We start from the raw sequence: 16,070 nt of genomic DNA on the forward strand, positions 1-16,070 counted from the left end.
AGGATGAGAAACAGCTCATTCATAATTTTAATACTGACTACATTATTGAAATGATAGCATGTTGGCTATCCTGAGTTAAATCAAATTTGGTATTAAAATTTGTTTCTGGCCGGGCATGGTGGCTCATGCCTGTAATCCCAGCACTTTGGGAGGCCAAGGTGGGTGGCTCACTTGAGGCAAAGCTGCGTGTCTATTAAAAATACAAAAATTAGGCGTGGTGGTGGGAACCTGTGATCCTAGCTACTTGGGAGGCAGAGGCAGAATTGCTTGAGCCAGGAGGGGGAGGTAGCAGTGAGCGGAGATTGCACCACTGCACTCCATCCAGCCTGGGCTACAGGGCGAGAGTCTGTCTCAAATCAAACCAAACCAAATCAAAACCAAAAAAACTTGTTTTACCTGTTTACTCTTTAAATGTGGCTACTAGAAAATTTATAATGATCTTTGTGTCATTTGTGGGACAAATTATAATAATCTATGAGCCATTTGTGGCTCCCATTCTATTTCTATTGGACAGTTCTAATCTAAGGCTTCAACTGGGCTCTGGGTCCCAATCCTGCCTCCTCCTCGTCCCCTTCTGGCTCTTTCTTGAACTCCTCCCTCTGATATTGACTGTTTCCTATGGGCATCTGTAGAGTAACATATCCCTCGCCCTGCCCAGTCTAGTTTATCTAATATCCATTTTATTTCCTCTTTTGTTTTAGTTTTATATTGGATCAAAGTTATATAGGTGCTTACTTGGAAGAGTCCAACAGTTTCCAAGACCTGTTTAGATAAACAGGAATTCTGGTCCTACATGCAGCCCCTTGCAATGTCTACAACTCTATTAACACACTTGTCTTGACACCTCTTGATTTTTCAGCATTAGGCATTATTTATTGGCCTCTAGCCATGGTGGGTGGCAGTTAGTTTTCTCTCCTTACTCCACCACACTGATGCACACTTCCCAAGCACCAACCCCTCCTGCCCTAAAAACTAGCTTAATTTCACATCAATATTCACTGCTGGTGGTATTGGGACTACTTTAAGTGTCATATATTATGATGACTTTTCTTTTCCTAAATGACTTTTTGTAGTTGGTGTTATCAATGTACCTGTAACTGATTCAGCCTCAAATTCTCCCTTACTTATCTACATATTCTCTTCAAGATGTCCAAACACGTCAGCTATTCTATCAATTTCATTTTCTTGCAGATTTTTTTTTCCCAGAAAAGGCCTTGTAAATTTTTTGAAATGTCCATGTCTAAAAGCAATCTTTTCTACTATCTCATTTAATTGATAGTTTTGCTGGGAAGTGAATTCTTGGCTTAAAATCATTTTTACATCTTGGAGTTCAAAAAGTATTATTACTGTTTTCTTCTAGCTTTCATTATTGCTCCCGAAAAGTCTGGTACTATTTTGATTCCTGATCCTGAAGCCCAAACATTCTCCTTGGCAGCTTGGAGGGCTGTTCTATGCAGTAGGCTCTGAGCTTCACAGCAGTGTGTCTTGAAGTAGATCTTTTTCTTCTGTTGTTCTCGTCACTTAGTGGCCTGTTTGGTCTGCAACCTGTGCTCCACAGTTCTGAGGAAGCTTCCTGCCTTGTTTCTTTGCTGACTGCCTCCTCTTTTTGTTTGTCATTGTCTTTCTTGGACAGATCCTCCAAATCTTCTCCTTGCTCTTATTTTTAATCTCTTTGTCTTTTTTTTCTTTCTGTCTTGTGGGAGGGTGTCTCAACTATCTTTCAATTTGAGGATTTTGCTTCTGTTATCATATTTTTAATTTCTAAGAGCTCTTTTGTAACCTGAATGTTTAAAATTACCATCCTGTTCCAATTTCATGGATATAGTGTTTTATCTTTTGGGGATATTAATGATCATCTTTGGAAGTTTCATCTCTCTTTACAATGTCTCTTTCCCATAAATTTTGTTTGAGTTTGTTTGTTTTGGACTTTGCCATTATTGTTGTTAGAGTCCTTCCTCAGAGGTCTGATGATCCTTGGCTGTCTGCTCGTATTTAAAAATGGGACACTAAAAATCTTATTGGAAGTTCCTGTACATGGGAGAGACTTGTCAACTTTGGTCCTCTCTATAGAGTGATCTAGCTGCATCGCTTTATTGGGACCTTCCACAGGTAACTATCTTGAAGTCTCCTCTTTTGAGTTGGTCAGAGTCCCCAGAGCAGAATCTTCCATCCTCTTGCCTGGAGGATAACTAGGGTTCACAGCTAGCATTAGGAAATCAGGAGGAGAGAGAAAGGCATGAACTTCCATATGTAGAGAGAAAATTTTCACTTTGGAAGGTTCACTCTGAGATGTGCTTGGCGTCCCTCAGATCAGAGACCTGTGCTTTGCAGAAAACAAACCTCCAGGCTTCAGCAACAGGGAAAGGAGAGGCTGCTGCCTGGCTACAAAGAGTTGGGTAGTGGAGTGAGTGGGCTATAAAGTACCCTGAAAGTCATCTTTCAACCAATCTTCCTGTTTTCAGCCCCATATTTATCTCAACTTCTCAAGAAAACAGACACTAGGAATTCCTAGACTGGTTCTCAAATTTCTTCTCTACTGGCTTAAGACTCAGTTTTCTTGAGTCTGCTTGAGTATTCATCTATCTGCTTTTAGCTTTCAAAGTTTTGTTACCATTGTTTCCTCTTTATTTTCTGTATTCTCATGAGTATCCATCTCTATCTATTCATCCATCTATCTAATCTATTTATCCATCCATCCTATCTATATTAGCATCTATATCTATGTATAATCTCTATGCACTATTTATATCCATTTATATCTATCATCTATATCTACTATTACCTGTCCCTACTTATATCTATTTATATTTTATTTATATTTATCTCTACATATCTATTTATTTTAAAATTAATTTATTGTTATTTTAGTGGGTTCCAGGAGAGTGCAGACGGAAGTGTTCAGCTTCTCATCTTTAACTGGAAGTCCTTATTTGTTCTTCAGTTCTGCAATTTCTATGTAATTATTTTCCAAATCTATTGTATATATACATATATATATATATATATATATTTTTTTTTGGGACGGAGTTTCCAAAAAAAACTCCCAGTTTCCAAAAAAAAAACTGCCCAGGCTGGAGTGTAATGGTACACTCTTGGCTCACCACAACCTCCGCCTCCTGGATTCAAGTGATTCTCCTGGCTCAGCCTCCCAAGTAGCTGGGATTACAGGCGTGCACTACCATGCCCGGCTAATTTTGTATTTTTAGTAGAGACAGGAATTCTCCATGTTGGTCAGGCTAGTCTCGAACTCCTGACCTCAGGTGGTCCACCCGCCTCGGCCTCCCAAAGTGCTGGGATCACAGGTGCGAGCCACCATGCCCAGCCTATTATATAATTTTTATAGTTTCTAGTTTCCTGATGCAATGTTCACACTTGTGTTTTAGCTTTGTGAACCTAAGTAAGCATTTTTCCCCTCAAAGTCTGTGTCTAATAATTCCATTGTCTGAATTCCCTGTGCACTTGTGTGTTTTTTTTTTTTTTTTCTGATTTAACTCACTGTGTCATCAGATCATGTGATAGATTATCTTTGATTGTGTGCTGGACATTGTGTTTTCTTTTCTTTTTTTTTTTCGAGACAGAGTCTCACTCTGTCGCCCAGGCTGGGGTGCAGTGGTGCGATCTTGGCTCACTGCAAGCTCCGCCTCCTGGGTTCACACCATTCTCCTGCCTCAGCCTCCCAAGTAGCTGGGACTACAGGCACCTGCCACCACGCCTGGCTAATTTTTTTTGTTATTTTTTAGTAGGGACAGGGTTTCACCATGTTAGCCAGGATGGTTTCAATCTCCTGACCTCATGATCCGCCCACCTCGGCCTCCCAAAGTGCTGGGATTATAGGTGTGAGCCACCACGCCCAGCCAACATTGTGTTTTCTAAAAAATTATTATAGAAACATTTATAGGCTTAGAGGAGGGATATCATCCTTCTCCAAAGAGGATTTTGTCTGCTTTTTCCAGGTGTATGGGAGTACCAGCAATTTGGGATTACCTTAATCCAAGTTCAGGTTTTGAGAGATTTCTAGTCTGCCCATGTGAACAGGACAAGACTACTTCTGGCTTGGCTTTGCTCTTCAGGGTCACAGCCTACACTGAGGAAGGATTTACCAGAGATGGCACCCTTGGTGGGCCCCTTAGCTCTGTGAGTCTGCTGGAAATGCAGTGCAACCTCTGTAGTCTCTTCCAGGTCAGCAAATGGCCCCTAGACAAAAGCTACCCCAGGTACCAGACTTGGGATCTTCTCTTGGATCAGGGGCTGCTAATTCCTCACTAGATGGTCAGTTATTTGACACTTAAAAATCATTTTATGGAAGTATAATAGACATACAAAAATGTATATGTGTCATAAGTGCAAAATATACAAAATTTTACAAATTACCTGCCCCAGAACACCAGTGTCTCAGACACCCCCATCCTCCTCTCTCTCTTTCCAGGACATAGGTTCTCACAGCATTTTCTTGATGACTCATAACATTGAGCACCTTTTGTATAGGTATTGGAATTTCTATATTTTCTTTCATAACATGGCTTTTAATTTTTTGGCCAATTTTCCCATTGGTTTGTCTATCTTTTTTTTCTTAGTCTGCAGAGTTCCTTTCCTACTGTAGCTTCTCTACATTTGCTGCATATGTGAGTGTGGATGTATGTATGTGAATGTGTCCTCTATGGGTTGCCTTTTCAGTCCCATAGTGGTGTCTTTTTATGGATGAAAGTTCTTAATTTGAATATAGTCTATGTTATTCCACTTCTCTTTCAATGTGAGTGCTTTTTTGGACTGTTTAAGACACCTTTGCCTACTCTAAGGTCACAAAGATATTCTATATTTTCTTCTAAAAGTTTTATTGTTTTACCTGTCCCACTGGGATTTGTAATTGATTTTTACAGATGGTGTGAGGTAGCAAGCCAGGGTTATTTTTTTTCCATGTTGCTATCTGTCTTAGTCAATGCTGTATTGCTACAATGTAACACCTGAGACTGAGTAATTCATAAATGTATTCTTTCATGGTTTGGGAGGCTGGGAAATCTAAGATCAAGGTGCTGACAGGTTAGGGCTTGGTTTATCTGCTTCCAAGAGGGCACCCTGAATGAATGCCATGTCCTCCAGAAGGGAGGAACATCATGTCCTCATATGGCAGGAAAGTAATAGAAAGAGAGAGAGAGAGAGACCCTCTTCTGCAAGCCCTTTTACAGCAGCATTGGTCCCTTCATGAGGGCAAGGCCCTCATCACCTAAACACCTCTTATTAGGTCCCACCTCTCCAGACTGTTGCACTGGAGATCAAGTTTACAACATACGAATTTTGGGAGACACATTCAGACCATAGCACCACCCGGTTGACTGAGCACCATTTATTGAAAAGCCCATTTCTCCCATGGCACTGCACTGCCTCATCTATCATGAAGTGGGTAATTATGGGGACTTCACACTTTTAACAGGGTGCTTTTTATAGTTCATCCTGCATCTGAAGTTGTCTTCTGCAGGAAGATTAGTCTGAGTTATCTAGTTCCTCACTGTTAAAAGGTGAATATCCCCTGTTCACTCTTCACCCCTCTGTGGTCCCCTGATTCTACAGCCAAGTTCAGCTGCCATCTTCATGTTGTTAAATCTCGTGGACGCCACTTGGTCCTTACGCCCGTCACTGCCCATCAGCCATCTTTCCTCCCTTGGCCATCCACTGATCTGACCACGTCCTTTCTAGCAAGCTGCTGTGGTCTGAATGTTTGTGTTCCTCAAAAATTCATGGGTTAAAATCTTTACCCTCGGCTGGGCATGGTGGCTCACACCTGTAATCACAGCACTTTGGGAGGCCGAGGTGGGTGGATCACTTGAGGCCAAAAGCTCAAGACCAGCCTGGCCAACGTGGTGAAACCCTGTCTCCACTAAAAATACAAAAATTAGCCAGGTGTGGTGGCATGTGCCTATAGTCCTAGCTACTCAGAAGGCTGAGGCAGGAGAATCGCTTGAACCCGGGACGTGGAGGCTGTAGTGAGCTGAGATGGTGCCACTGTATCCAGCAAGACTCTGTGTCCCCACCCCCCCAGAAAGAAATCTTTACCCTCAAGGTGACAGCATTAAGAGGTAGGGCCTCTAGAAGGTGATCAAGTCAAGTCATGAGGGTGGAGCATCGTGAATGGGATTCGTGCCTGATATGGTTTGGATCTGTGTCCCCTCCAAATTTCATGTTGAAGTGTAATCCCCAGTGTTGGGCGTGGGACCTGGTAGGAGGTGTTTGGGTTATGGGGGCAGATCCCTCATGAATGGCTTGTGCTGTCCTCATGATAATGAGTGAGTTCACACAAGATCTGTGCGTGGCGACCTCTCCCCCACTCTGTCTTCCTTGCTCCTGCTCTGGCCCATGTGACGTGCCTGCTACCACTCCACTTCTGCCATGTGTAAAATCTCCCTGAGGCCTCCCAAGAAGCTGAGCAGATGCTGTTACCAAGCTTGTGCAGCCTGCAGATCCATGAGCCAATTAAACCTCTTTTCTTCATAAATTACCCAGTCTTGGGTAGCAATGCAAGAATGGCCTAAAACAATGCCCTTATAAAAGTAACCCCAGAGAGATCCACACCCTGGGTGAGGACACAGAAGGCATCATCCATGAGGAGCAGGCCCTCACCGGACAAGGAATCTGCTAGTACCATGACCTTGGACTTCCCAGTCTCCAGAACTGTGAGTACTAAACTCCCATTGTTTATAAATTATCCAGTCTAAGGTATTTTGTTGTAGCAGCACAGACAGAATAAGACACAGGCTCACGAAGCTTTACACGGCTTGGTCTGGGTTGGCCTCTCCATATCAAGATGCTCTTTGTTCCATTACACTCTGTACTCTGCCCACCAAGTCGCTTGTTGTCTTTCACCTCCAGGCTGCCTGGGAGGCCCTCCCAGCCTCCCTCCCCCTAAATTACTGCCAGCTGTCCTTGACATCGGGTCACCTTGTGTGCCTGCATTTCCTCATTGCAGAATTCCTCCCCGTCTCTGTGGCTGCCTGGCTGTCTCCCTCCCTGGGCTCTGCCGGGGCTCCTGTTGACCAGGCCTTTGCCTCATCACTCCTTCTTGGCTACCCCAGTCCACAGGTGGGCTCGCCATCCCCAGGAGCGCACTGGATGCTGTGGTGTAGCTGGATGGTGCTAAGCTTCGCACACCCCAGGCAGGGGTCGAGAAGACCCTCAGCCTGGCCACCATCCTGCCTCACCGGGCCATATGCCCCAAGGAACCAGGGCACACACCCTGCTGAGGAGGCTCCTTTTTCCCAAGCACCCTTGCGGGCGGCGAACCTACCTGGCGCCCAGCCTCGTTGTTGTGGCGGTTCATGGCTGAGCGGGCATCTGGCCGGTTCTCCCGGGCGTCGGCGAACTCCCGAGACACCATCCCACCAAACTCGATGTCCTCGCTACAGCCACCCCACTTCCAGCCCTTGCCTGGTGAGCCCTGGTGGCGGCTGCTGCAGCCACAGATGGCGGCCGTGCCTTCTGCACATGAGCGTGTCACTGCAAAGGCCACACCGGCTGAGGCAATGGCGTGGACAAAGGCCGACTCCCTGGTAGCTGTAGAGAGAGGAGAGATGCAGGGTTAACAGGGCTCAGCTCAAAGGACCGCCTTGGGCAGGTCAGGGGTCTCAGCCCATTTGCACTGTTATAAAGGAACTCGTGAGGTTGGGTGGTGTATAAGGCAAAGAGGCTTACTTGGTTCACGGATCTACAGGCTACACAGAAGCATGGTTCCAGCAACTGCCTCTGGCAAGGGCCTCAGGCTGTTTCCACTTGTGGCAGAAGGGAAAGGGGGGGTAAAGGGGAACCAGTGTGTGCAAGAAATTACACGGTGACAGAAGTGAGAGAGGGGAGGTTGGTACCAGGCTCTTTTTAACAAGCAACTTTGGCTAAGTACAGTGGCTCATGCCTGTAATCCCAGCACTTTGAGAGGCACAGTAGGAGGACTGCTTGAGACCAGGACAGCCTTTTCAACATAGCAAGACCCCATCTCTACAAAAACTAAAAATATTGACTGGGTGTGGCCCCAGCTACTTGGGAGGCTGAGGCGGGAGGATCACTTGAGCCCAGGAAGTGGAGGCTTCCGTGAGCCAGGATAGCACCACTGCACTCCAGCCCTGTCTTAAAAAACATACAGCTGGCAAGGTGGCTTACATCTGTAATCCCAGCCCTTTGGGAGGCAGAGGTGGGAGGATTGCTTGAGCCCAGGAGTTTGAGACCAGCCTTGGCAATGTAGCAAGATCCCATCTCTACAAAAAAATTTTAAAATTAGCAAGGTGCAGTGGTGCATGTAGTCCCAGCTATTCAGGAAGCGGAGGTGGGAGGATTGCTAGAGCCCAGGAGTTTGAGGCTGCAGTGAGCTATAGTCACACTCCAGCATGGGTGATAGAGCAAGACCCTGTCTTTTAAAAAAAGGCACAAGGAAGGCCAGCATGCACCTGGAAAGATGGTCGACATCACCCATCCTGGGGATGTGCAAATCAAAAAACCCAATAAGGGGCCGCCTCACACCTACGGGGATGGCTGCAATCAAAGAGTCAAAGAGTAGCAAGTGTTGGCAAGGATGTGGAGAAATCAGACCCTGACCCTTTTTCACAGCTGGATGGAGGGGAAAGGTGCAGTCCCCTTGGGAGGCACTTTGGCAGTGTCTTCAAGGGTAAACGTCCACCAGCCGTTAGGTTTGCCCCAGAGGAAACCCGTGTCTGTGCAAAGACTTGTAAGCAAATGTTCACACAAGCCACAAACTAGAAGTACCCCAATGTCCATCAACAGGGATGGTTAAAAAGCAGTGGCAAGTCCGTAATAGCATTTAATTTAGGAATAACAAGAAAAATAGCACAAAGGATCTCAAAATAATCATACAACTGAATGAAGGCTGGTAAAACCAGACAAGAGCTAATTCCTTCTGCTGCCCAGATAGCCTGGGGCGCAGAACCCAGAGTGTGGCTCCACCCCGCACACCGCCCACCTCTGCTGTGCCACTTGCCATTGCCTTCCTCCACCCCAAGCACCGACACTTGCATGGCTCAGCGGTACAGCTGCCTCTTCTGGAATCTTCTCAAGACCAGTGACTTCCAGCGCCCACCTCCCCAGGGCCAGCCCCAGTGCCCCAAATGCCCCTGCCTCCAGCTTGGAAGGCTGCAGGGTGTCTGCCGCTGCTGACATTGGAGCTGCCTGGGTCCTTGTACACAGCTTCCTTCTTCCCCAAATGGGGAAATACAGGCCAGGTTGGGGAAGTGGCATTGCTTGTGCAGAAGGGTGGTAGGGGAGGGCTGGAATTTAGGAGAAAGCTCTGGAGGCTAGGATCAGAGGAATGGGAATGAGCGGTGGTGTGGGCTTTGCAGAGGCCAGGCCCCCAGCCAGGCTTCCCCAGACAGGTTGAAAGAATGAGCTGTGTCTTGGGGGTGGGTGTATGCAGACACTTCTGCAAGGGCATGAGGAGAGGGGGTGGGCCTGGCCAGGCCCTGCTTCCATTGATAAAAGGCACTCAGGGCTGGGGGCCTATAATCCCAGCTACTCAGGAGGCTGAGGCAGGAAGATCACTTGAGTTCAGGAGTTCGAGGCTGCAGTGAGGTATGATTACACCACTGCACTCCAGCCTGGGCAACAGAGTGAGAACCTGTCTCAAAAAAACAAAATAAAAAGAGACAGGCACTCACTTTGTACCCACACTCTGACACAGGTGAGGAACAGAGTGCCTGCTGTTTGCCAAGCATTGCAGTCTGAGCTGGGGAACTAGCAGGGAGCCAACCAGGAAAGAGCCTGACCTGCTGCTGGGCAGGGATCTTACAGACCTAGCAAGAAGACACCTGGGCTTTGGAGCCCCTGAGCCTCAGCTTGGCCTCTGGGGGCTAGGTGTGCCCTGGGGCAGGTTCCTCCATGTCTCTGCTTCTGTTGTGGGAGGGTCCTGAGCCCCCACCTTTCCTTGGCTCTGACCTTCTCTCTCCCCTCGAGGCCCTGGGAGAGCAGGAGGGAGAAGGGAGCTCCGATGGGCCCTCTCTATGGGGATAGAAGGAGGCCTGAGGTTCTCCTGGAGCCAGGGTCCTCCCATGGGACAAGGCAGGGATACAGGGCTACGTCCCACTGTGTCCCCTGCTCCTCCTTGGCAGAGGCCCGCAATGGACCCCTTAGGGTCACAACAGAGTCATCATAGGGGGCTGTGACCTCCTCTGCCACCTGGACATCCAGGGAGCTTTCATCCTCGGGTGGATGGGGCTGATGTAGTCTGGATATTTAACCCTGCCTAGATCTCATGTTGAACTGTGATCTCCAGGGCTGGGGTGGGGCCTGGTAGAGATGACTGGGTCATGGGGGGGTGGGTCCCATGGCTTGGTGCTGTCCTCGAGATTATGAGTGAGTTCTTGCAAGATCTGGTTGTTTAAAAGTGTGTGGCACCTCTTCCCCCACTCTTTATCCCGCTCCTGCTCTCGCCACATGACATGCCTGCTCCCCCTTTGCCTTCCGCCATGATTGGAAGCTTCCTAGCCTCCCTAGAAGCAGAAGCAAGAGCCACACTTCCTGTGCAGCCTGCAGAACCGTGAGCCAATTAAACATATTTTCTTATAAATTACCAGCCTCAAATGTTTCTTTATAGCAATGCAAGAATGGCCTAACTCAGGGACACAGGCATGTGGTTGCAGGCTGCCTAGGAGAGGACCGAGACAGCAGCCCCTGGGGCTCGTGATGCCCTTGAGCCCAGGCCAGCTGGGACAGAAAGGCATGAGTGAGTGTGCACACACTCAGACGCTCCCACATAGCCCAACACACATCCACACACAGCCAGCACAGAAGAACGCACGTTGCTCCCATAACAAGAACATACAAAGTGGAAGGTATTTGAGGCTATGGCTTTGCACTGGCATCCCCCTGACTGCTGACAAAGCCCCCTGAGCCCCTCGGGCCCGCTTTGGTTGACTTTTCTGTGGATTGGCCAACAGCCCCCTGATGGCGGGTCCCAGCAGCCCTGTCCCTCCCTAGGGCCCTGTCCAAGTCAGGCCTGGACACCCACTGCATCCAGCCACAAGCCCAGAAGAAAACTGTCCATTTCTTCTGTATCCACTTCCCACCACCAGCTCAGGAAGGGCTCTGCTTGCTGGCTGGAGACTGTCCAGTTCTGAAACAGCCCCAGCCGCCCAGGCTGCTATGGCCTTCCCAGGTGGCCCTGGGGCCTCTCAGCCAATTTGCCCCTCCTGGTTCTTATCTGTGGGTCCATCTCCCACCTTGCCATGAAGAGGCCCCCAGGAGGCCCCAGCCTCCAGCTTCCTCCTTCCACCACATGCATGCACAGCCACATGCGCACATGTGTGCGCACACAGACACATGCATACCACACACACATGCACACCCCACCTGATGCACATGCACATACACATGCAAACACACACATCTAGGCATGCACACCACACACATGCACACATCACACACATGCACACACATGCACACCCCACCACACACAAGCACACACGCACACCCCACTACATACATGAACACATATACACATGCATGCAAGCACAGCATATACATGCACTCACATACATGCACATCCCCCCACACATGCACACCATGCAGGCATACCACACATACCATACACATGCACACACATGCATGCACATACCCCACATATACACACCCCACCCCATGCACATGCACACACACAAATACACACACACACCACACAACACATACACATACATGAATACCATACACATACATGCACACACAACCCCCACATGCACGCCTCGTGCACATGCACACACAGACACATGCACACACATACATATGCATGCATGCACACCATACACACCACACACATGCACACCTCCCACGGATGCACATATGCATTCACAACCCACCACACACAAACACATGCATGCACACAGATGCACACACACACACCCCTCCACATGTGCACCACACACATGCAAACACATGCATGCACACACATGCACACCTCTCCCTCGCAACACACTATCTGCAGGCTGAGGTCTTCGCCCAATGCCAGTTTGGCCATGCCAGGCCCCCTCTGGATCTATCTCCTCTCCTGACCTCAATGCCGCTCCCTGGCCTCAGGCCGCACTCAGCCCTTTGTCCTCCCCTCGGGCTCTTTCCGGTTCCTTCCTTGGCTCAGGCTGGACCTGCTGTGCCCCTGCCTGCTCTGAGGGGAGCGGCCAGGGATCGGGTGTCCTCTACACCTGGCTGCCCCTCCCCAACCAGGAAGATTTGCCCACTGACTCCCTCCCTAGCCCTGGCTGCCTAGGGGCAGGGACTGTTTGGCTCACCTTTTATTTGCAATCTGGAGCACAAGGCCCAGCCCATAGATATTTCCTGGGGCCAGAATGAAAGGCAGGAGCCGTGGGCTGAGTCAAGGAACGAGCAGGGTCTGAGCCTACCCAGAGCAGACCCACCCTTGCCCCTCTAAGGCACCCAGGCCCATCATGCAACCTCCGCTGTTTCCTTTCCCAGGGAGCAGCTAGGCAGCCACCTCCTCCGCACCTTTCCAAGAAACTTAAAGCCCCCACCCCTGACCCCATGTTACTTCCCTAACACAACTGATCAGTTCACAGACAGGCCTGGAGGGGCCTTTGCTGAACCCACTGCCCCTGAGTGAATACACGTGTGGCTGGATGCAGAGCACTTCCTCTCTAAGCCTCCAGGCCTGAGCGCCTGTTCTTGTCTTTAAAGGACTCAGGTCGTCCCCTCCCTAGTCAGCACCCCTTCCCCTGCCATCTGCCCTGCTTCCCTTCTAGGGCAGCTTGAGAGGCAGAGTTGAGGAGTGTCCTGGGTGCTCCTGGAGCTCACGCATGGCACACAGCTCCACCTGCCCTCCTGGCCAGACCTTCTCACTCCCAAATGACCTGGGCATCCCACACCCTGAATACCCCACCCCAGCTGAGTCTGCCTTCCCACCTCACGGCCTGGCTACTACAAGAGTCTGTCTCCAAGGCCAGCCCCTCCCTCTTGCTCCTGAGCTTCTGGTAAGAGGAGAACCAGAGCCTGAGGCTAGGGCTCTCTGTGCCTCACTCATGCCCTGCCCATAACAAGGGCCTCGAGATCCCTGCTTATCAAAACTCAGGCAAACAGCCCCAATAGCCAGACACACTCAAGGGCAAGGGCGGGTGGTGCTGAGGGCTTCCACTTGGACAGAAAAGAGCTCATTCTTGCTCAGTTTGGTCACCAGCTGGCTGAACCTTGATTTTCTCTTCCATCACATGTGGAGGTGGAGCTCCCTGCCAGGCTGAGAAAACCCTGGAGCAGGCCTTCAATTCACTCGTGAAGACTGAAGACAAGAAGTCTCTGCAGAGAGGCTCAGATCCCAGGACAGACACCCCCATCCGAGGCTGAAGTAGAAGCTGCAGGCTGCAAGACCACAGGCCAGAAAAGCGTGAGACCCTATGTTCTGGCAAAGAGAGCCTGCATTAAAGTTGAAGCCACAAGGTCTCTAAGCGGTTCCGCAACTGCTCACAGTGTTTATCAAGCACAATGGGAAAAACCTTAACTGTGCACTGGAGAAGCCTGGCAGACGCCACCTTATTCTGGGGACTGAGTTAACCTTGCCTGAAATGGGACACACAATACCTTGTGGCTCCAGGGATGATGCATGAAGGCCACATATAGCCTTTGAGGTATTCTCACCCAAAATGCACAGCCTGCATCTAATTGTCGGGAGACATCAGACCAACCCAAATTGATGGCTGTTCTGCAAAATGCCTAATTGTGCTCCTCAGAGGTATCAGGGGCATGAGGGACAGGGAAGAGTGGAGAAGCCAGAGGCATGGCATCACCAAAAGTAACAAGGGACCCAGGAGGGGGTTCTGGGACAGAAAAGGGATCTTGATAGAAAAACGAAGGAAAGCTGAGTGACGTCCAGAGTGTGGTGAATAGAACACATTTAGTTTTGAACAATTGGCATAGTTATGCACCACTGGGTTGGACGAGGGGACGCAGGACTCTCAGTGCCACTCCTGCGATGTTTATGTAAGTCTGAAATTATTTCAAAATAAAAAGTTAAACCTGGGCAACATAGCAAGACCCCCTTTCTTAAAAAACAAACAAACATAAATGAGCTGGGCATGGTGGTGTGCATCTGTAGTCCTAGCTACTTGGGACGCTGAGGCAGGAGGATTGCTTGAGCCCAGGACTTCAAGGCTGCAGTGAGCCGTGTTCACACCATTGTACTCCAGCCTGGGAGGCAGAATGAGACCTCATCTCTAATCTAAAAATAATAAAATAAAATAAATAAAAAGTTAAAAAATGTCCTGAAACCATGCAGAAGGAAGACCCCCCAGAATGTCCAAGTGGCAGGCACAGCGGCAGGAGATTTGAGCCTATGGGATGGATTCCACCCAAGGTTCTAGAGGGAATCTGCAGCAGGTTCACTACCCTCCCAAAATAGCACAAACGATGGGGTATGTCTGGGAGCACGGGCATCTTTCTGGAGAGAGAATCCATTGCTTTGATCAGATTTCCACAGGTGTTTGAAGCACGCAGGCTATGAACCACTGCCCAGAGTCACCTCTGTTTACAGAGGAGCTGACTCAGGGCTTCCCTGAGGCCAGGACTCACGTCCAGGCTCTGGAGTTCTGGCAGCCAGCCTCCACGGAAACCAAGTTCTCTGCCACAAACACCTTTGTCAGGGGTTTCTGCTTTTGTTGACACAACAGAGTCAGCTATGGGGGTGAAATGGAGGCATCTTGCCCGTGGGAAGTGCCAGCCATCCCAGAAGGCCAGGAAATCATCCCAGTCAGCAGGAAAATGCCTTCATTAGAGTGGACTGTCGGAGTTCCCACTGGAATGGGACACAGGCTACTGGGAGGCAGGGTGCTTAGACACAAATGCTGCCAATTTGGCCAAGTCACCTGGGAAGGAGCCTGGCTGAACTTTTTGAGCCACCTAAGGCCTGCCCCATTCAGGCCCAAGACTTTTATTCTAACACAGCAATCAGTTGTTGGAGAAAGGAAGAAGAAAGGAAACTGCATAACAAAATTGTTCTGTAAGGGAAGTATCTTCCACCTGGGAAAACCATCTTTCCCAGAAACTTGTTGTGGTCTCATTTAGCAGTTATTTACTGAATTCATCCAAAGTATCAATTATCTATCTTTCCTTCCTTTCGTTCATTCATCCATCCGTCATCCACATCTATCCATCTATCCATTCATCTATTGTGCATCATCCATCCATCCATCCATCCATCTATCCATTACCTATCATCCATCCTTTACCACCACCTACCATGTATCTACCTATCAATTCATCTATCCATTCACCATCCATCCATCCATCATCCATATATCTACTATCCATCATGTACAATCATCCACCATCCACCACCCATCTATTCTTCCACCCATCACCCATCATCTGTCATCCACATCCATCCATCATCCATTATCCATCCATCCATCATCCACATCTATCCATCATCCATCTATCATCCATCATCCACCATTCATCCATTCATCATCCATATCCATACATTATCCATATATCTATCATCCATCATCCACCATCCATCCACAATCCATCCATTGTCCATCCATTACCCATCATCCACCATCTACCACCACTCATCCATCCATTCACCCATTATCCATTCATCATGCATCCATCATCAATTCATCACCCATCCACCATTCAACCATCATCCATCCATCATCCCCTTCATCATCTGTCCATTCATCATTTATCTGTTGCCCATCATCTGTCCATCTCTAATCCATCCATCACCATTCATCCATCACCATTCATCCATCATCCACCCATCATCCATTCATCCATCTATCCACCACCCACCATCCATCCATCATCCGTCCATCCATCCAGGATCTGAGAGTCCCTAATGAGCCAGGCACTGGGCTGAATGAGGAATATGAGATGAATAAGAAGCAAGGTGCCCACTCTCAATAACCACAGTAAAAAAATCCTCCAGAGGCTGGGCGTGGTGGCTCACAGCTGTAATCCCAGCACTTTGGGAGGCTGAGGTGGGCAGATGACGAGGTCAAGAGATTGAGACCATCCTGGCCAACATGGTGAAACCCCATCTCTACTAAAAATACAAAAATCAGCGGGGCATGGTGGTGTGCGCCTGT

The 16,070-nt window shown here is 48.7% G+C and overlaps 1 protein-coding gene across 1 annotated transcript in view; it reads right to left on the minus strand.

The window, feature by feature from the left end:
• WNT3A (Wnt family member 3A) overlaps positions 1-16,070 on the minus strand; it is a 53,923-nt gene that overhangs the window by 3,098 nt on the left and 34,755 nt on the right. The window contains exon 3 of the mRNA XM_034948290.4: positions 7,277-7,542. Coding sequence (XP_034804181.1) covers positions 7,277-7,542 — 266 coding nt within the window. The remainder of the gene's footprint in view (positions 1-7,276; positions 7,543-16,070) is intronic.

This window comes from Pan paniscus, chromosome 1 (genome assembly GCF_029289425.2).
Source record: "Pan paniscus chromosome 1, NHGRI_mPanPan1-v2.0_pri, whole genome shotgun sequence".
NCBI classification, from domain to species: Eukaryota; Metazoa; Chordata; class Mammalia; order Primates; family Hominidae; genus Pan; species Pan paniscus.